The sequence below is a fragment of the Ips typographus genome, linkage group LG2, assembly GCF_016097725.1.
Source record: "Ips typographus isolate SLU linkage group LG2, UJ_Ityp_2.0, whole genome shotgun sequence".
Taxonomy (NCBI): domain Eukaryota; kingdom Metazoa; phylum Arthropoda; class Insecta; order Coleoptera; family Curculionidae; genus Ips; species Ips typographus.
In genome coordinates, this window is record NC_138423.1 from 12,448,661 (window position 1) to 12,470,681 (window position 22,021).

General features: G+C 34.6%; 1 protein-coding gene and 1 long non-coding RNA gene across 6 annotated transcripts; one reads left to right on the forward strand and one right to left on the reverse strand.

Moving 5' to 3' along the window:
* Nucleotides 1-1,816: 1,816 nt before the first annotated feature.
* On the reverse strand, nucleotides 1,817-19,908 carry exd (PBX homeobox extradenticle). 5 transcript variants are annotated; one of them, XM_081973411.1, is made up of 8 exons: nucleotides 19,634-19,908; nucleotides 15,367-15,604; nucleotides 14,821-15,010; nucleotides 12,427-12,596; nucleotides 12,175-12,363; nucleotides 11,802-11,822; nucleotides 7,003-7,191; nucleotides 1,817-2,634 (listed from the first exon to the last, which is right to left on the reverse strand). In XM_081973411.1, the coding sequence occupies exons 1-8, from the start codon at nucleotides 19,710-19,712 to the stop codon at nucleotides 2,598-2,600; spliced, it is 1,113 nt and encodes a 370-aa protein (XP_081829537.1). In that variant the 5' UTR covers nucleotides 19,713-19,908; the 3' UTR covers nucleotides 1,817-2,597. The 5 variants fall into 5 exon arrangements, with proteins under 5 accessions (XP_081829537.1, XP_081829536.1, XP_081829539.1 ...); XM_081973410.1 differs by having other exon boundaries at nucleotides 6,952-7,191; XM_081973413.1 differs by lacking the exon at nucleotides 11,802-11,822 and having other exon boundaries at nucleotides 19,634-19,907.
* LOC145724926 (uncharacterized) lies at nucleotides 4,289-5,334 on the forward strand. The gene is made up of 2 exons (XR_014177129.1): nucleotides 4,289-5,111; nucleotides 5,175-5,334. It is a non-coding gene; the product is annotated as an uncharacterized LOC145724926 (long non-coding RNA).
* Nucleotides 19,909-22,021: the final 2,113 nt, after the last annotated feature.

Consider the following 22,021-nt stretch of genomic DNA (forward strand, 5'->3'; position numbering starts at 1 on the left):
AAATTTCTTTAAAATTTGTTTCAATATTTATAAATCAGTTGAATCAGAACCTTCAATTCCAATCCAATAAAGTCCTGTTACTATTTGGAAAATCTTCTACCAGGAGTATAGAATAAGTAGCAGGAGGTAAATTTAGTTTTTTTGACAATTGAAGAATAAGCCAAGAATTAGGAGTAACTGAAATGTACTTTCGTGCGTTTCTGCTTTTTTGATCACATGTCTGTTTTTTCTGTAAAAATTGGATTTTCTATCAGGACCACAGAAGTATGAGGAGGTAAATCTAGTGTTATTGACAATTGGTAAATGCGCCATGGTTTGGAGCAACTAAAATATATTTTGTCGCGTTTCTGCTCTCCTGATAATATGCTGGATTTTCTGTACTAATTGGGTTTTCTATCAGAAGGACAAAAGTAGGAGGAGGTGAATTTAGTTTTCTTGATAATTTGGCTAATGAAGCAAGTGTCAGGAGTAACTCAAATTAACATTCTCGCGTTTCTGCTCTCCTGATAATATGCTGGATTTTGTGAAAATATTGGGTTTCCTATCAGAAGGACAGAAATAGGAAGAGGTGAATTTGGTATTCTTGATAATTTGGCTAATGAAGCAAGTTTTAGGAGTAAATGAAATTTACTTTCTAGCGTTTCTGCTTTTCTGGGAATATGCTGAATTTTCTGTAAATATTGGGTTTTCTATCAGAAGCACAGAAGTAGGAAGAGGTAAATTTGGTATTCATGATAATTTGGCTAATGAAGCAAGTTTTAGGAGTAACTTAAATTTACTTCCTCGGATTTCTGCTCTCCTGATAATATGCTGGATTTTCTGTAAATATTAAGTTTTCTATCACAAGGACAGAAATAGGGGGAGGTGAATTTAGAATTCTTGATAATTTGGCTAATGAAGCAAGTTTTAGGAGTAAATGAAATTTACTTTCTAGCGTTTCTGCTTTTCTGGGAATATGCTGAATTTTCTGTAAATATTGGGTTTTCTATCAGAAGCACAGAAGTAGGAAGAGGTGAATTTGGTATTCATGATAATTTGGCTAATGAAGCAAGTTTTAGGAGTAACTTAAATTTACTTCCTCGGATTTCTGCTCTCCTGATAATATGCTGGATTTTCTGTAAATATTGGGTTTTCTATCAGAAGGACAGAAATAGGAGGAGGTAAATTAAGTATTTTTGATAATTTGGCTAATGAAGCAAGTTTTAGGATTAAATGAAATGTACTTCCTCGGATTTCTGCTCTCCTGATAATATGCTGAATTTTCTGTAAATATTGGGTTTTCTATCAAAAGCACAGAAGTAAGAAGAGGTGAATTTGGTATTCTTGTTAATTTGGCTCTTGAAGCAAGTTTTAGGAGTAACTTAAATTTACTTCCTCGGATTTCTGCTCTCCTGATAATATGCTGGATTTTCTGTAAATATTGAGTTTTCTATCAGAAGGACAGAAATAGGGGGAGGTGAATTTAGTATTCTTGATAATTTGGCTAATGAAGCAAGTGTCAGAAATACCTGAAATTTGCTTCCTCGGATTTCTGCTCTCCTGATAATATGTTGGGTTTTCTATCAGAAGGACAGAAATAGGAAGAGGTGAATTTGGTATTCTTGATAATTTGGCTAATAAAGCAAGTATCAGGAGTAACTTTATACGAGTATAACTTACTTCCTCACGTTTCTGCTTTCCTGATAAGATTGGAAATATAAAACATCAAAATTTTGGCTCCTCAAACCAGCATAAATATCTATTATTTTCACTCAAACCAATCAGAAATTATTGTCTAAATAAAAAAGTATACGAATGGGAACTTTAAACACAGAAAATCTCTTAAATTTTTAATATCCAGACAATACAATATGATAAACTTTACGTAAAAAATAAGTAGCTTTGTTATCTCGTCATAATCACTATCAAAGACCTGTAAACAATAAAGCTGCTCAATTTATTGAAACGCAGCTTTACTAACACAAAAAAGCTTTCAACGTGTTATAACATTTATTTTATGCCGGTGAATTGCTATACTGAACCCAGTCAAGTCTATAGTTAGTTATTAGCGCAGCTTATTATAAAAATAACTGTCGTAACATAACGAGAATATAACAAAAAAAAATACTGATAGAAAATCTCCTAACAAAATATTTAATAAAACTACAGCTAGTGTAGTAAAATAGACCGCCAGAAGCTGCCAATCATCCAAACCCATCATTTACTTAACACTAACTTAATATTGCATCTCAAGTTTTATGGCCTAATACCATGCACTATAAACTTTCTAATGCTTAGTTATCCGTTTTGCAAGTTCCAGATGATTAATTGAAAAACGTTCCCACACCATGCGAATATTGCTACTTGGAAGAAATTAATTTCATAACTTCGTAGTGTGACCCTTAATCTCCTTACCTAATGCAATTTATACGGTAAAATTATGTAAAAAACTAAGTAATGCACATGTTACTATAATAATAGTAGTTAAATAGTATACAAGTAATCGGTATACATCAGGATCTAGTATACAGATTTTATAATGTTATTGACTAACATTGTAAATCACGAAAAAATACGAAAAAAAAATCACGCAAATCACACCAAGAACATCGACTCTTTTACTGTTCCAACTTCGGATAGAGACTGTCTAACGATCTGCAACAAAACATAATTTTTTGAGTGATACACAGTAATAATTGGTTAGTATTTGTAGGAAAAGCAAAAACCAATACCATTGCAGACTATTTTTTTACATGCAAAATGTCTAAAAAAAGGGGAAAGTGACTTCTACTTTGGATGGGAAAAATAGTTATTTATGCAACAAGTGGACAAAAACAACTTTTTGCATGGTTGCATACATTTTTGATAAAATCGACTTGTTTGATGACGAAAGCACAGCAAATATAGCATAGTGCAAAAAAGAAGCCATTTTGCAAGATTTTATAAGAAAGGTTTTGAAGTGCTTAATAAAGAGTGTACCAAAATTAACGCAAGTTTTTTTTTGTTTTAGTCTTTTGATTGTATTTCTGTATCTGTAATTTGGGAGGCTGGTGGCACCGCAGCACTTAGGGCACAGTAGGCCCATTGTGCGCCTCCGCAAGAGGAGAGGTCATCACCAGCTCGTCATCCAGCCTAGCGATACAAGGTAGGCGATAACGTCGCCGAGGGCGGTGCCTCTGATCTCTTCAAGGGATGGGAAAGATTGGCCCAACTTAGTCCTACGTACGGGCGAGAGTGTGAGAGTGTGGAGCAGTCACAGAGAATATGCTCTATCGTCTCGTCTTCTTGATTACAGGCCCTGCATAAGGGGGTGTTACTTAGCTTCATTTTGAATATGTGTTTGTTTAATTTACAGTGGCTCCGTTAGGATACCCGTTATAAGGCGTAGCCTTGTCCTGGTCATTGACAAATTTCTTCTTGCCGCAGCTTTATCCGGACAGCTTAGAAGTGCCTTGGATAAATTGCAGCCAATGGTATCGTACCAGCGCTGTTTAAAAAGCGCTACGGAGCGTTCTTCGATAAGATTTTTGGCTACCGTCATGGTCAAACCCACGAAGGGCTCTGGTCCGGAAGGGTGAAGCCGGGCGCCCTCTTGGGCAAAGAATCGGCAACCCTATTACCTTTGTTGTGATTATGCCCTTTAATCCAACTGACTTTCACCGCATTACTTGACGACGCCTCAATGAGGGTGCGGTGGCACTGTTGTACTACTTCAAGTTATTTCGGTTTTTTTGCTACCGATAGATGAAGCAATCGCCCCCAGTATTGTTCCGTGTCAGCGCAAGAAAGTTGTTTTGTCTATCAATACCTTTTTTACGAGAGCATTCGGCAACATGACATCAGTGTATTTTTAAGGTTAGCAATGGACAGAAACATATAAGGTCTGTTCGTAGAGGCAATTTCACACTGGTTTCTAACTAATAATCGGAAAATGTGGGCTTTTATTGGTTAAATGCTCGTGACATTGACATTTTCTGGCTAATGGTCAATAGCTGGACATGTTTCTCTGATTATTAGTTGGGGGTTCTTTCTGCGAACAGACCTATTGATTGACAATTGACATTCACAGTGCTTCAGTTGTTTACCGATCTGACAAGACTCACAAGAGTGAGGTTAAGCTGGAAAAAAGCAAAATATAAACAACTTTACAACTTTCAGCCTCTGCTTGCTCTCACTGTACTGTTTAAACATTTTCGGTTACCAAAAATATCAAAATATAAAAAACTCAAATACAACTCACACAAAATAATAACCAAATCAAGTTGCAACGGGACAAGTTTGAAGAAACTGTCAACAAACGCCAAACAACCGATATTACGAATTTTAATTATTGGCGTTGCGGACAGCGCCGGATTTCCCCGAATTTTAACGACTGGTTAAAGAACATATGGTCCATTTTTTTTCCCGTGGTGGTTACGTCATCATTTGCCTTTCTTGTCTATTACATGCGTTCCGAGCGCGATAGAATTTTGACGTCATCTAGCCTAGCATCATCTAGAAAATCGGTCCCCATTATTCGCAAAAAGTAAAAAAGAGAATTTTTTTTATTTTTGATGTAAATTTTACAATATTTTAACGAGTATTTCGATTTAACTGCGATACTACCTGTGAGACTAGATAATGTGTGTGTGATTCGGTAGTCAGTTTTGAAAATGCCACCTTAATACACTTTACAACTATCAACGGGTCCAGTGAAACATTCTGAAGGAACTAGAGTTTGTGGAACAGAAAAGGATGCCTTTTCTAATAGAAAACAGTGTCACAATGAAACAGCCCATATATTTACTTACTCCCAAGAAAAGTTTTTACAAGAACACTACAAAAACCAAGTTTATTCAAGCCAGTGGTTCTCGAAGAAACATGGATATAGAGAAAAGGCGTATTTAGCAGAAGCTGACAAGGTGATTTACCTAATATTATAAAAAGGACTCTGGTAGAGGTATTAATGAGCTGCTAATACTAAATAGCTTATGTTTCAGGTACCTTTATTTGCCTAATCTGGAGTTTGCTTATCATGCGTTGAAAGGGTCCAAATTTAACAACGAACAAAGGTGTTTGAAGCAATGGTTATAATGGTGTTGTCAAAATCCATATGCAGAGTGTTAAAAAAACAAATTTCTAGTAAGTTTCAGGTAATATTAGAAAGATATAAGTTACTTCATATGTAAATTTGATCAAATGCCATTATTTTGCAGAATTAGCCCTTATAACTTTTGTCATATCTTCTCTGACTAAGACTAGAAACAGATGGTGCTACTGTTAAATACTTTTACATCAGATAGTAGGGTAAATTAGTATTTTAATTGTATTATTTACACATTATGAAATATACAAATAAAATCTTTAAAAAGTACACTCGAGTTTCTTTTTTATCTAAGAAGTCTAGTTTTCTTCATAAACAATCATAAAATTAGATAATTTCTTTAACTGAGGTACCTACCTGCTCTTACAATAAATTGAACTGAAATTGAAAAAACATGTTAAATAAGTCACACAACAAAACCAAAATGATATGTATTTAATGCTGGGTAAATTTACAAATGGAAATTCTTCACAAAACTGCAAGGATTTAATAGTCTCCAGGATACACACATTGCCTTTCCTTTCTTGCAAATTTTATGGAATAATTCTTGAAACGTTGGTATTGGGCTGTTAATGACTCGTTTGAATGCACCTATCTGTGATGTTTTCCAGATAATTAAAATTGAATGTGGTTATTGTTCCCAAGCCAAAGTTTGATTGGAACTTTCCGCCTTTGTTTGCAAGTTTTCCAGTTTGGTGAAGAAAAATCTTAAATTTTACGAAGGTCTCGGAATAACAACACTAATTAATAAACTTAAACAACCCTAAATTAAGTTTTTATTTCTTCTAGTTGTTGCTGTTTTTCAACTTTTTAAAATTCCTATCCTCAAAATGTTGTTTAGAATGTTTAGCCGACAGTCAGTTGGGACTGTGCCCTATGTTGCCACATCTTTTACGAGTAGATGTGAACCTGGTGTATTGTTTGTTGCAGTAATAAACGGACCGATGAATTATACAGATTTCGAAAAAAAAGCATTTATTGCATGCAAAACATGTGAGATTCTTGTTGATGTTTTTTTTCAAAACAATAATGTTTTCTTATTTTCATTTATAATTGCTTAATGAAAGATACATATTGTGAGGTTTAAAAGAGGAATTTGTCAATACGTCAACGTCCAAACAGGTGATTAAAAAGATGAATAGCCTAGCTTGTAATAAACGACGTGCGTAAATTTCAATATGGCGGAGCACGTTCAATATGGCGGATGACGCAACCGCCACGGAAAAAAAATGAACCATACGTTAATGACGTCAAAATTCCGTCTTGCTCAGTTCACTAATAGATAAGGAACGACAATTATTGCGTCACTGCCGCTAAACCTGGGATATACTTTATTTACTGCATTAATCCTGCCACTTTTGTGGATTTATCAAAACATTCGAATTTTGAAGAAAAACTATGTAAACAAAAGTTAAAAATATGACCGTGCTCATTAGAACTGCCAGTAACGTCATTCTAGAATAATCTATTTACATATGGTTTAATTTTACCCACTATAGGTTTGCTATAGGAAACAATGAGCATTTTCTCGTGTGGGAGCGTTGAAATTCCTTGCATGCATAATCTATTCATATTACAAGCAATTAAATTAAATAAAACAAGAAATGAAAACAATTAGTGAACCAATAAAAGTTAAAAATCAATGTCATTCGTATTTCCATGCAAATAAGCTGTAAGCTGGTTATTAGTCTCCATAAGATAATAATTAATTACCAATTAAAAAAAAAACTAACTGAAAGAGTCTGATCTACAAGCACAAGCAAAAACAATGGACAAGATTTATCAGATCCGCTTTACGTTTTTTTTTTAATGAGTAGTAATAAAAATAAAATTTAATAAAAAAAACTTATGTCTGATAAAAAATGTCCGCAATCAGTGCCTTCACCTACTTATTAAGTCAAACTTATGGAGACAGCTCCTGCCCGTGCATAGGATCGTACCCACAGCTGCTGGCGTCGTACGCCGAACCCTGGTCATAGGCGCCGCCCATGGAGTACCCCATCGAGTCCTGTGGGGGGGCGGGAGACATCATGGGCGTCGGAGTGCCGGAGTACGGAGAAGCGCCCGCAGCCTTCTTTGCAGCGTACAGGTTGGCCTCCTCCTGCGCCTTGCCTATGTTCTTTTTGTACCTGCGGTCGAAGAAAATTCGAAATTTCTAATAGGCTCGTGTTCTATAGTTGGTTATTTTCTTGAGTTGATTGGCTTTTTGGTTTTAAATGAAAAAAAAAACAATAATTGGCAACTTTTTTTACTTCGACGGTTAATTAGACATACTTACGGCACATAACTCAATTATCTAAGTTTTTTAGAAATTACTAAATGGAGAGTAACCAGTCTACCAAACAAAACAAATTGTTAATATATACAGGGTGTTTCAGAATACGTATTACCTACCTCGTAGGTCATGTAGGAAATGCAAAAATTAACAGAAACTGTTCTATAGACAAATGTCGCCAGAGCTTTAATTTTGTAGATACAGGATGTTCTGCAAAGTTCTGCGAAAAAATTACTATGCCAAGCTACAAAATTGACAGATAGGCAACTATTAAAAACAAATTGTACTACTTTAACAATGCCAAATTGACATTTTCTTTTATGTCCAAATTCATCGACGTGTGTGTTACATTGTAAGATTCTATTTTTTCTCTATGAAAAATAAGCTGTCTACCGATAGTGTCACATTTGCAACTAAATGCCGTGTAAGTTATTTGATAAAAAAAGTGACGACATGCTAAGTTTCCCGCCACTAAACAGAATAATTTTTTCTTAGGATTATCAAATCATGTACTCCACTTAGCTAAACTATTGAAGAAAACTGCAGTCATTTCGTTCAGTCGTTTCTTCGATATCATCATAATCAACTATTCATCTTTGCATTTCCTACATGTCCTATAGGTTTGTAATACGTATTTTCTAACACCATGTCTATTCTATCTCTCTCAAAAAACTATTTATACACGTTTTCTTTGAATATTAGGAAAATCAGGTGATTGCTTTTATTCTCAAGATGAGGTGGATCGGTTAACTTGAGCGCTGTTAACCGAGGTTTAGTCTAGGAGGGGGAAAACTTACATATTTTCATTTTCAGAGATCTTATTTTAAGGGGGCTTATTCCATAGTGACATGTAAATGTGACAGTGAGAACTTTCTATTGCAGTCTTGTCTAAAAATTAATGACTGTTCCATACAAGGAGAAAGAGAAAAGAAACCGTGAAGAATCTAGTGAACAAGTGTAAATGCCTGAAATGCTTTGTTTAAACTGGCAATATTTTAGTTTCTTGAAGCTTCAAAAACAAAGAAACAGTACAAAAATAATATGTAAGTTTAACAGTAACCCTAAAAGCCAGACTAGCAGCTCATTACCGTTACCAAATAATAATGATATTATTTAATATTAACAGATGTACTAATTAGTACAGTTGTAAGTACTAATTACTTTTGGATTTAAACTTTATAAAATTATTAAAATCAAAACTTTAGGCAATAAAGTAATTTAGATGTGACAAGTTTTAAACCTTCCCCAGTATGCAATACAATCCGAATTTTTTTGCCAGTAATGAATATCCACCAGTGTCATGTTATTTACAATGGCGTGTTATATAGAGCAGTTTTGTGTCCAAAATGCCGTTAAGGCATAGAAATGGAAAAAATTCTTACATCAAGACTTTATAGACTATTTCCAGAAGTAAAAAGTTGCTTAAAAAGCTTGATTGATTTGCCAAAAATCCTCTAGAGCTATTTTGAAAATGTCAGAGTTCTCTACAAGTATCTTGAACCTTTTCATATCTGTTTTAAATTGCCAGAAGTCTCTGAACCTCTAAGACGATTTTGAAAGTTTCATAGAGCTCTAAAGGTTTTTGACAACCTTCTAAAAAGTATCAAAACTCTCCAGAAGTGTCTTAAACTTAAACTGTTTTAAATTGCCAGAGATTTTTAGAACTATTTTGAAAGTTCCATAAACCTCTAAATGTTACCGACATTTTTAGAAGTAAAATGTGGCTTGAAAAACTTTCTTGATTTAAATTACCAGAATCCTCTAGAACTCTAGAGCCATTTTGAAAATGTCAGAGTTCTTTCAGTCAGAGGGCTTTCGTGAGCGTCATTCTTGTGAAACTGTTGTAGTTAATTTATGTGATATTTTCAAAAGAGAGTTGGACGTTGGTAACTTTGTGTTGGCGGTGTTCCTCGAATTTAGGAGAGCCTTAAAGACAGTTGACCGCAAAATTTTAATAAAAAAATTTCATTGCATGGGCTTGAGCGGTACGGTTCTGGGATGGTTCGAGTCTTATTTGTCTAACAGACATCAAAGAGTAAAGTATAAGAATAGCATGTCTGAACCGTTGTGTGTTCAGCATGGAGTACCACAGGGAACTGTCTTGGCTGTTCTTGCTTTATGTCAATGACATAGTTGGGGCTGTGGATCGGTGTTGCATCGAGCTGTTCGCAGATGATACAATGATTGACATATCTGGGAGTAACTTGAATCTTATGCAGACGAACATAAACAACGATTTGGAAAATATATTTAGATGGCCATGTAAAAATAAGGTTAGTGTCAATCCACTCAAGTCTTGTTTTGTCTGTTTGGGAGAAAAAGTAGGTTGAGAAACGTCTCCTTGGAGCAGCTCGATGTAATTATGAATGGCATCAGGATTAAGTACGAAAGTCAAATAAAGTATCTGGGAGTAATTTTTGATTCCGAACTGAAGTTTTATGCCCACGCTGATTATATAACTCAAAAATTTTCAAACAGGGTGGGCTACATTTCGAGAGTAGGAAGACAATTGTCTATGGAGACCAGACTGTTATTGTATAACTGTATTGCGGCCCCTCATCTCAAGTTTTGTTCTGCTCTTTTGTACGGTCTACCTGGCTTTAAGATAGATCAGATCCAGATTGTGCAAAATCAAGCAATGAGGTGCATATTGCGATGCAACAGGTATACTCCCATCGTATATAACAATGTCCACGATTTTAAGCATGTTACCTGTCCATAAAATGATTGTGTTTGCCGTTCACGTGTTTTAACGAAGTCCACAGTTACAGCACGAGAAACTGTTCTGATTTTGTTTTGAGTGGAAATTGTAGAACAACACATATGTTCAATTCAGTATTGTACAAAGGCCTTCAAGATTTTAATATGTGGCTCAATGTAATAAAACACTGTGATAATTTGAACAATTTGCTTTAGCTTGTTTTTGTTTAATGTTTTTACTTTTAATTCGTTACTTGTTTTTAATTAGGTCCATATTTGTCCATTTTATTTATTTTATTTTTACATTAATTTTAATATTTTTATATTTGCATGATTTGTCATTGTGTTTATTTTTATATCTACATGCTAAATAAATACCATTATTATTTTCTCCAAGTGTATTATACCTCCTCATAACTGTTTCAAATTGCCAGAGGCGTCTAAGACCATTTTGAAAGTTCCATAAATCTCTAAATATTACTAACAAGCTCTTAAAAAGTGACAGAGTCGTCTACAAAGGGTCTTAAACCGTCCCATAATTGTTTTAAATTGCCAGAGACCTCTAGGACCAATTTTAGAGTTCCATAGACCTCTAAATGCTACTGAGAATCTTCTTAAAAATGGCATAGATCTCTGCAAGTATTCTAAAACTTGTAAGAATTGTGTAACTGTTGGTATAGAAACATTGGTTGGTCCTATACTATATAGTTTATTATAGCCCCTGCCTTAAGTCATATCCTAAAACTATAATCATTTTGACAATGAATCATATCACAAGTTGAAGTTGATAACCAATGATGCGCTCTGTAACTATAATGTGTTCAAAAAGTTTTTCAATTAAATAAAATAAATAAAAGTATAAATGTAAAAGCTCTATAGCACCTGCCATCAAAGTCATATAATGAAACGATGTTCCCCTAAAGACAATACATAGAGTTATCCTTAAATTCTCAAAATGGTCTTTAATTATTTCATGCCTGAGTATCTTCAAAACCCTATAGATACTGTAAACTAAAGATGTTTTTTTTATTATTATTATGTATTTAATATTTGCGTGGTTGCCGACGGCTCAATAATAATTGCAGGACGTGGGAACGCCTGAGCGGATTAGTTAAGTTAGGTTAGAAATAAAGCGACAAGTACAGACTCGTAAAAAAGACGCAAGACGATGCATTTAGTAAAAAATCGTTAATTAAGACGAAAAACAATGAATGTCTTATTCTTTACTGTGATTGAAGCGCCATTGTTTCTTTTTTGGATTAACAAGAACTGTAGTCGCTTTTGTTTCTTATTCAGATCAGCTTGTTAGTTGTTGAATGTGGTCTTAAAGTTTACCTCTTTGCGAACCTACTAAAAATCCTACTATCTACAATATGAAGTAGGTAAAATTAGGGAGGCCATATACAAGCAGTTTGCAGAAATTAGTAATTAATTTCATTTTTAATTCAATCTTATTTCATTACTGAACCCATAACAAGTGTTCTGTAAGATTTAAGTAGTTTTCACCAAAGTTTTCTCACACAACTAAAGTGGACTCAAACGTCAGAGAAAGTAATATTCTTCTCGCATGTAATGGGTATTATTCACTCAGAGGAGAACAAGCTACAGAACCGTGAGTACATAATACTGATAATGTTAAAATGATCAAAATAGATACAAATTAAATACAAAAATTGTCAGCTCAAGAATAACCAACATGCGAATAATTGGATCTTAACAAAAGAGTTTGTATAGAGAGTTCGAATTGTCTGTTTGGACACATACCCACCTGTGTTCCGTTTGTACCTACCAAAGAAAATTTAGGTAAACACTGATCAAAACTTCTAAATCATTTAATTTTAATTTAATCAAAATCGTAATGTTATTTAAAAAAACTAGTTGCTTAAGATTTGAAAAATTGAGAGCATTTATAATATTTGAAATCGATAATAATTAGCTATTTGTTATAATAAATCTCTGAAGAACCAATGAAGCAGTTGAAAAATCATAGAAATCTGTGAGTTAAGTTAGGAAACAATTGCCAACAAAATAGATTAAATAGGTAACTTATGTGCCAAACATCAATAATTTTGACATTTTACTTTGAGAAATTAAACAAAAACAGTAAATAAAAACTATTTACTAAACAAACACTCACCTAATTCGTTTATTGCCAAACCAATTGGAGACTTGACTGACGGTGATGCCACACTTCCTCGCGAGCTCCTCCTTAGCTTCTTCGCTAGGGTAGGGATTGCTCAAATGGGAATAGAAATATTCATTCAAAATTTCAGACGCCTGTTTGCTAAAATTTCGCCTTTTACGTCGGGCATCGAGAAACCGCGAACTGAAATCAAATCAAACAAAAAATAGACTATATTTTATTGCATATAAGATTGACAATTATTACCGTAAAATCATAACAGCTTCACAAGTTGACTGTTTGAGCTGCATCTGAATTGAGCTGAATTTCTTATGAATAATCTGTACCATCCGTTCAATTTCCTTTGGCGTGATTGGGCGGGTCCTAGATTGCTCGCGGAGCAAATTCATGACGTGCGTAGTAAACTCATTACAAGCCTGAAAGAGTTATTACGCACTCGTAAGTTTATAGAAAATCCAAACCAAAGCATATTTCATTCAATCAATCAATCAAAAAAGTAGCTTTATTGTCGGTAACTTAAAGTCTTTGACAAAGCACTGAAAACACATACAAAAACAGCAAAAAAAGAACATACATAGTTATTACACTACACATACAATAAGAATCACACATAATTACACCTTACAGTTATTAAAATAAAAACAAAACAAAAAGACAGTTACCCTGTATAAGAGAGGAGAAAGAGGATCAAAAACACAAACAGTGCTGCTTGGTCAATTTATGGCAGAACAAGGCGCCTTAAGAACTGGAGTAGAATTCGTCCAGAGAATAGTACGCCCCGTCAAGCAAAAACCTCTCAGCCTCACGCCTAAATCCATGCGCAGATGGCTGGCCTCTCACGTGGAGAGGAAGGTTATTGAAAAGTCTCTTTCCACCGTAAATAAGCGATGACTTAAAATCTTCTCCGTGTGAGGAATGGGAAGCCTCAAAACGAATCTACTGCGAGTCACCGAGCCAGAGCCATCGGACAACTGACCCCCCAAACTTGCCACGAACAAGACAAATCGTCTCTAAGATGAAAATGCAGCACAAGGTGAGGATACCATGTTCAATGAAGAGGGGTCTACATGAGGCCTTGTATCCAACACGACACAAGCACCTCAATTCTCGCTTCTGCAGGAGAAACACAGAGTTGAAGCGGCTTCGAGAACAAACTCCCCAGAAAGCTATGCCGTAGCGGAGATGGTAATCCAGATTGCCAGAGATTACCCTCAATGCATGGCAACCCGACGCCAGTCTAGAGCACAGACCGTCCACATGCTCAGCGAATCGAAGCGAGTCGTCAATAATAAGACCAAGAAACTTGTTCATTCCAGGGGCGCACAATGGCTCACCCTCAACAAAAATCTCCTGCAATGAGCATCCAAAATGTAGGATCTTGGTCTTACTGATATTTAATGACAGGAATTGCACCAATGTTTGATTATGGAGATGGGTCCCCATCAATAGTGGCAGTCAATTAATCGGCGCTCTTGCCGCTCCAAAGAATGGTCGCGTCATCAGCGAAAACAGTGAATTGTCCGTTAATAGGGAGAAACAATATCATTGATGTATATCAAGAACGGCAAAGGTCCAAGAACAGAGCCCTGAGGGACACCCGAAGTTAACATTAACTCTCCAGAACCATGGCCCGCGATGAAGACCTCCTGGCTCCCGCCGGACAAGAAAGAGCGAAACCACAACAAAGAAGCGGCTCGGAAGCCATAAGCTTCAAGCTTCCAAAGCAAGATCTGGTGGTCTACGCAGTCGAACGCCTTCGACAAGTCGCAAAATACCGCGGCCGAAAAGTTCGCCGGAGTTCATGCAACCATACAAATCCTGAAGAAAAGAAAAAATAGCATCATTCGTGCCCATCGCTGGCCGGAAGCCAAACTGAAATGGGCTGAGAAGCTCATGACGCTCCAGAAACGACATCATCCGCCTCTGGACCAGTTTCTCCAGCACCTTAGACAGTGCCGGAAGCAGGGCAATCGGTCGATAGTTAGCAGGGCAGGAGCGGTCACCGGACTTGTAAAGAGGAATAACCTGAGCCCTCTTAAGACATGATGGGAAAACTGCCTTAGAAAAGGATGCGCTGATTGCATCGGCGAGAACAGATAAAACATTGTCAGGCAGCGCAGAAATAACCCTCATAGAAAAAAAAAATTTGACAGTTTAAAAAATTTCAGTATGTCAGCAAGCACGTGCGCGCTTACAGGACCAAGAAAAAATTATTAATATAATTATGTTTTTTTATGTTTACAAATTAAGATGACATGACAAATTTCAAATGTTTGTGCCTTCTAAACGACAACAAAAGTGCCATTGTTTGAATGAAATAACCAGGTTATTTTGGCAGTTACGTTGGTAGAGAAGATCCATTTATATTTTACTTAGTATTGTATAGTAAGTAGGTTCAATATTCAATTTATATCAATTTATATGTATATTCTCAGTTAAGTGTAAGTCTGATAAAAAAAAAGAAAAAATGTGCTGAACAACTGATCTAATATTAAACATAAGTATTTGAATAAAATCGGGCACAAGATGACGTATCCGTAAACTACACTGGTTTGCTTTATAGTCTATACTTTTATATTGGAGGACCAAAAAAAAATTAATGCACATTACAGTATTGATCTAAAAATCATAAACACTCACCTGTTCATATTTTTCTAACTCTTGATGATAGATTTGCCTAATTTGTGCCAGTTTAGCCCGATAATCGGAGTGTTCAATTGCGTTGTCAGGCTGTCCAGCCTGCGCGGCCGCTGAGCCAGAGGCAGCGGCACCGGCGCCTCCGCCCTTTTCTGGACCAGCTACGCCCTCCGCTATTAACATGTTATCCAACCTGCAACAATAAAAAAATACGCCTAACATTGCCATGTTCCAGTTTAAAATGAAGAGAGAAAATCTACAAAATTATTTGTATTTAATCAATAGTCATTTTCACAAATAATGATGATTAGTACTAATGTAGGTATAATAGTTAGTGGTACTTTAAAATATAATTATTTTGAACTAACTCAACAAACAGCAACTTGTCAGATTTCAGACTTTATATAGAATTCCTGGTTGCATGTTTAAAAAATGTTAATATTGTCAATTGATGTACAAACCTATGTGAAGCTCTACACTGGATTAGAGAATGCACACAAACAACTCTTTTAAGCTGATTGAAAAACAATCCCCATTATTATAACTTACCTCATTAATTGAGGATCTGGTGGTTCCTCTTCCTGTGTATTCCTAAGCGACAGAACAGTTTTTTCTTTAATTTCGCATAGCACAGAAAATAAAGCAGGTTTCATTCTGTGGCAATTTAATGTGTGTTTTCTCGCCTGAGCTTCGTCCAAACTTTGATCGGTTATGTTCATGATTTGCTGTAGAATTTCGCCAATGTCCTGTTTTCGTGGTTCGCTTTCACCCCCCGATGAGGCGTCACCTATTTAAACAAAATAATACAATGATTAGTAAAAAGTTTTCCTGATTAGTAACCATATAAGCTGGAATTGTACTACCATCTTTAAAGAATTATTCAGTTAGAACTGACTTCAAAACTTTGAGGTAAACAGTAATCAATAGGATGTAAAAACAGAGCAAATGTTTTAAACATATGAAAAAAAATTGATCAGATAAATTAAATATTAAATTAGTAGTTTAGAAATGCACAGACTAGGAAAGCATAAAAAACTCAACATTATTAAACAAAAACAAAGAGAGTTAGACAAAATATATTACTAAAACTACAAACATTTTACTTAAAAAAATCTTTTTAATTTGATGTAAAGGAAAGATACTTCCAGAAGGGACAAAATTTGATTTTAAGTAAAAAAATCAGAAATTATTGATTTTAAGTGAAAAAACAGAGATTATTGATTTTTTTTACTTTATTTAATTTAATAGTAATTTAGAAATTGGACCGAAATACCAGGGTTGTCAAAAATCCCGAGTCCAAAAAAATCAATTGTTTATTGCGTGAAATCAGGAGATTTTATTTTTCTACTCAATTTTCCAGTGTTTTGAATATGTTTTGTTCTCATTTTGATCCTTTTTTTGATGCAACTTATGTGTTGCATCAAATTGATCTAAATTGATGAACAAAATTCACCATTAAATTTAGAATATCTCACCCTGTACAAGACCTATTGAAATTATTTTTTTGGTCCTTTTTTTCCCTTATGAAGGGCTACATTTCTGTGTAAAAACGACTCTAAAAGGTGTAAATAGCTATTTATGTATTAAGCTCAAAAAATATGACTTTAATGCTCTGAGAATGAAGTTTTATCATTGGAGAAAGATTTTTTTTAGAGTGACACCCAAGTAGAGCTCGAATCAGCTAAGAAAAGGCCACAGGCGTCATCAAACGATGATGTCACGATCTCTGTACGTCTCGCTTTAAATATTGCTGCTCTCGTTACTTTCCAAGTTGTTGCAGCCAGTCAGTGGCGTGCTATTATTTTATCAGTAAAATGAAACATTTTCGTCGTTTTTAATAAAGAAAATAAAAGACAACAAGTTTTTCAAAGGAATGGAAACTCCTTCTGCTTCTTTCTTCATAAATTGTAAGACGTTACTGACGATTTCACGGCCTTGGCTGTATATGATAACACCTTTCTTTCCAACCTTTTTGAAAGACATTTTGACAAAATAACGTTTTTTATTCATAACACTATGTGAACTTCAACTGCGACCATCAACAATACAACCAAAACACCAGACTAAAACGGAACCTAACCTAACCCCCTAAGTCTCCCTGTCCGCCACTACATTTTTTTAAACTTGGCAACACCGTTTAGAGTGCCGGCTAGTAAAAGCATATAAAAAGGTCCAAATGTCCCTGGCCGCTGCCGCATCTGTTTTAATTGTGTCCAAGTAAAAACCGTACTACGTTGCCAAGTGGCTTTTTGACCGCTTAACAATATATTTTCGGGAATATTTTAATAGGACGCCTCTGATTATATCTAATGCGACGGCAACTGTAGAAGGAGAAAGAAATAGTTTTAAAAACTGCGTCATTGATGATGCGGTGGCCTTTTCTCATCTGATTCGAGCTCTACATTAGGCATGCATGCATACAAAACAGCTTGAGAAAGAGAAAAAGAAGGAAATTTGTTCTTTTTGTTTAGACTTTACAAGGAAGTTTAAGAAAAGTGATTTTTTATTTAATTATTTAGTTTTTAATAGTTAAGTGCCTAATTCAATTTATTTTGGTTTGGTTTTTAAAGACTTTTTTTGGTTTTACTTTATTTTGTGAGTAATTAAAAAATATAATTTTTGGTTTAAATCAACCCAACCCTGCTTCCAGACAGATCCATGTGCATAAAAACAAGTGAAAGTAAATTAACAATACCAATGTTTGACATTTTGTGCAACTTCTATACTGTTATTTTATTCCACGGTTTTATTATGAAATGCCCTTTGCATCTAAAATATGAAATAACAACATCCATTTGTACAAAAAGTGTTTGTTTCTTTTTTCAAATCCCTCGATCCAAGGTGGTTCAGCTTGTTAAAAACAAATTGAATTGAAAGTTACAATTACATTTTTTTATAAGAAAATCAAATTAATTAGGATGATATTTTTCTTCTCTACTTGAGAAACTATTTTTTTTTGGTGTATCAGAATAATAATTCTCTAGGTAGTATAGAATATTTATGACAATTTTGTGAAAATGTTAATTTTTTCTGCTCATATGAAATGTCGAAAAAATTATTTACTAAATTGAACTATACTTATCAACTGTAAAGTAATTTTTTTTTTCAATCTCAACATAAATTTGACTTGTCAACAGTAGTACACAAATAAGTATGCTGGAAATAAGTTAAATGTGTCAAGGGTAGTATGCAAATTTGAATACATCAAAGTTGTACAGAAAAGGGTTAAATAAGAAAACAAGACAGATTTACAATTCCACAAAGGATTTAGTGGATAGTTGGCACTAAAAGTGTCAAAACATATGAGCAAAAAGGAAAACTAAACAAACGAAAAGTGGGCCAGAAGCTTCTTTTATAATATGATAAACATGTCAACTATCTGAACTCTTTTGTGAGTCAACATTTTGAAGGAAAGACTTTGACAACCTAAAAGCATATTTTATGATATGCATGCATGAAACATCTCAATGCTTTACCAACTTTTTGAATTCAAGATACTACTATGAAAATGAAGAGACAGATAATCAAGTAACTAATACCCCAAACATCCAAATAGTTCTAAAAAATACTGCTACATTACTACAACTATAAAGAAAAGAATGTGAGATAAATCCAAACTTTACTTAACCCTGTTACTTTTTTTGCTTCATCAATAAAAAAACAATTTTGTATACCTACCTTTTTTCAAATCAATAGCTTAAGTACCTAATAACATTTAAATACTTGCATAATAGTTACCTAACATTTTTGAGTCAAGAGTATCAAGGTAAGTCTACTTGAGTAGTATTCATATAAATCCCAGCACTGTTTGTAGTTTTTGATTGGTCAAGAAAAAACAAACATTTTTTTCTGATCAATCAAAAACTGGCAATGCTATTATTTACCTGTTTTGTTTTTTAAATGCTGCAGAGTTTTGTTAATTTCTATGGAATAAAAATATAGTTAAACAGAATTTAGTAAAATTATAAATTTTATACTGAGTGTACTTTTGATCTATTGATGTGTGAAAATATATTTCTCTTTTGACTTTATTTTGCACAAACTGGCTTTTGTTTTTTTTTTTATTAAACAAGCCTTATTTTTAGTCACTACAGCAGTTTCGGCTGATGGTCAGATGACTTGAAAAAGTGTACTGGAGTAAAATGGACACAAACTGCCAATGATAAAGAGGCACAGAGGAGACAAGAGGAGGCCTATATCCAAAGAGAGATGTTTAGGAGCTGAAGTGATCTCATGAAGGCTGATGTTACAGCACTAACTTGGATTGGAAAATTAGATATTAATATTTAGTTGGTCTTATATGTAGCTTGTATTAGTATACTTGTGCTCTGTGTATATTTGTATACTGTTTGTGTCTATACTGCATGTATGCCATACGAATAAATAAATAAGTAGGGCTGTTTAGATAGATAAATATAAATAGATAGCTAGACAGCAGTATTGCAGGCTGGAAGGACTAGTTCCTGGTTACTAGAGCTAACAAACCAGCCTGTAAATGCAATTCAGCTGAACAATAACTAAACTGCAATGTTGATTATTTAAGACTTTACTGAGGACTTTACTATGCTCAACCTACAAAATTTGTCACTTATCAGTAAAGCCTTCTTACTGTTTTTAATACTCAATATACATTAAAACACTTCACTTTGAAGTTCAACTGAGTGGTTTTCTACTTTGTCCCATGTTTTGCTAGAAAATTGACCACCATGTTTTTGTTCTGCTTAAAGGTTTTTAAGCTTAAAATTTTCACACACAATCAGTAAACAGCCTATTTATTAGGGTTACATAATAAATCAGCGTAGTAAATGCAACTTACCTTGTGGAGTCATCCCGTAGGGCTGCGGGGCCATTAAGCCCGAAGCTGAGTGGCTCATCATCCGTCCCGGATCATCCATTACGTACAAACCAGTTAAAAAAAAAAACGTTAAAAACCCACCAAATAAATACAATAAACTTGCACAAGTGTACAGATAATCTAAAATAAACAAAAGGCCCCCAAAAGGGAGTAAACTTTAATATAATGGACAATAAGCCAGTCAGTAAGCTTGCAGCTTCCCTTCCCTTCTTAACAACTGCGCTCGTGCGCAACAGCAACAGGCAACAGCGCACTCTGGTTTCTCATTTCTCGTTTTTGACCAAAGACGGTAAACAGTAAAGGATTGCTCGATCGGCCGATTTTGTTTCCCGGCGGCGAATGAATTCTGACGTCACAGTGGGTCCTCGGGCGCACAATACGCTAAATATTCGCCCGAGACGCTATGTACGAGATTTACTGCGTTTTTTTATAAGTATACATATATTTTTTATTTCGCTAATACATATTGTATTAGTAAAGTGTGAGTATTTGGATTCCTCACAAAATTCTGACCAACTTCTGTGTACAATGCCCTATGCCTATCTCTAGCCGTTTTTGAAATATTTGATGTTTTTCCAAAAAAGTGACAGTTGCAACGCTCAACATATTTTTGTACTATGTTAAAACCGTATTTTATTTTGCAATGAAACTTTGGGTTATTGTAAATAAAGGATCGTTTTATTAAACTGAGGGTGCGTAATGACTCATTTGTATACAGGGTCGTCAAAAAAAAATCATAAACTTGCCACTAAAAAAAATGAAAAATCTCAAGTTTTTTAAATAGAAACCCACATTTTTTATGACGGAATCATTTTGAGCATTAAAAATTACTATAAGTTTCAATTTACTTGCCTATACCTAAATCCAACCCATTTCGTTTGAAAAACATCAAATATTTCGAAAACGGCTAGAGATAGGCATAGGGCATTCTATACAAAAGCTGGTCAGAATTTTGTGAGGAATCCAAATATGTAATAATATATAGGGTGTTCTATTTAAAATAAGAAAGTTGTGATGGACTTCCGGTATAAACGGAAGTGCAACCATCTTGAAAATATTTTAGTTAGATTGGGCATGCCCACATCAGTATCCTGCCAAATTTCTAAAACTCTCCTATTTATACTTTTTCCAATATCAATCGATGTCTTTCGTCGTGGGACACCCTGTATATCATACATAAACATTTCGATTAAACATAGCTTTCATTAATACACTCGTTGGTTAAATTATAAAATGATTTTTAATCAGTATTCACAAAACTTACCAACTCGTAATAAACCTAACTCAATTTATAACACTCTCAAATTGTCTTTTTTTGCTCTATTAGTTACAATTTTAAAAACTCACACTCAATATAACCATTGAAATTTAAAATGCATATTGGTGAATGATCGACTGCAATCGCGCAAAACAATCGCGCGAACGCGAGATCTCCGGCCCCATGGTGACGTAAAAATCGTCACCGGCCCGAGCCGATACCGGCAAGATTGCGCTTATGGGATTAAGCAATCCTTTACTGTTTACCATCCTTGGTTTCTGACAACACCGCGACCGGCAAATGCGGATCGTTAATTCGATAGTCATTTTATAACGCCATATTCTTTTTGTGACATTACCATGATGTCATTATACCAATGAGTAAAAAGAACAAGTATCAGGTAACAATAATACAAATTATAACCCGTTTGTGCATTAAGCGAGGGGGACGGAAATCCACCATCTTTGATTGCGCATTCGCCTACTGCGCAGTTGAATTGACGCAAAGTCATTGAAAGTTTGGAGTTTCAAACCCGCAAAAATTTGTTGTTTGATGTTTGTATTTGTTGTAGTATAGTGTTAGTTTGTTTTGTTTGTTTGTGGTTCTTTAACAGTTGAGTTTTGCCACCGCCTTCTTTACAAGAAAGCCTAGAATGTAACTTTTAATGGCGGCGTTATCGGATTTTTTTTTGTACACAAACCTATGGAGATGCAGTAGAAAATATGTTTATTTTTATTTTTTCGTGTAGTTGATTAGAAGTTGTGAGTGAAAAATCAAAGAACGTTTCATTCCTGATCCAGATATGTATAGATATGGCTTTTTATATCCAATAAAGTCCAGCCAAAGCAAGTTTGGTTAGAACCCTTTGTCTTGGAAAGTACAACAAACTAATGTAAAAACTGCTCAATCAAAGAAAATTTGGAAATCCTTGAATCTAGGTAAGCAAAACTGGTAAATGGGTTTTATATTATTACCAAGACCTTTCTTTTAAAATGTAAATGTGCCAATAGAACTTCTAAAAGCTGTCCTGTTTCTTCAGAGTAAACCTTTGTTGCTCTCAAAATGCAGGCGGCCTCAAAATGTAACTCACA

Excerpts from the sequence above, each read along its gene's own strand:
- exd (XM_081973411.1), bottom strand. The coding sequence starts at position 19,712 with ATGGATGATCCGGGACGGATGATGAGCCACTCAGCTTCGGGCTTAATG. Across the intron at positions 15,605-19,633 it reads CTACGGGATGACTCCACAAG|GTGACGCCTCATCGGGGGGT; the intron begins GTAAGTTGCATT and ends TTGTTTAAATAG. Across the intron at positions 12,597-14,820 it reads AGTTAGAAAAATATGAACAG|GCTTGTAATGAGTTTACTAC; the intron begins GTGAGTGTTTAT and ends TAACTCTTTCAG.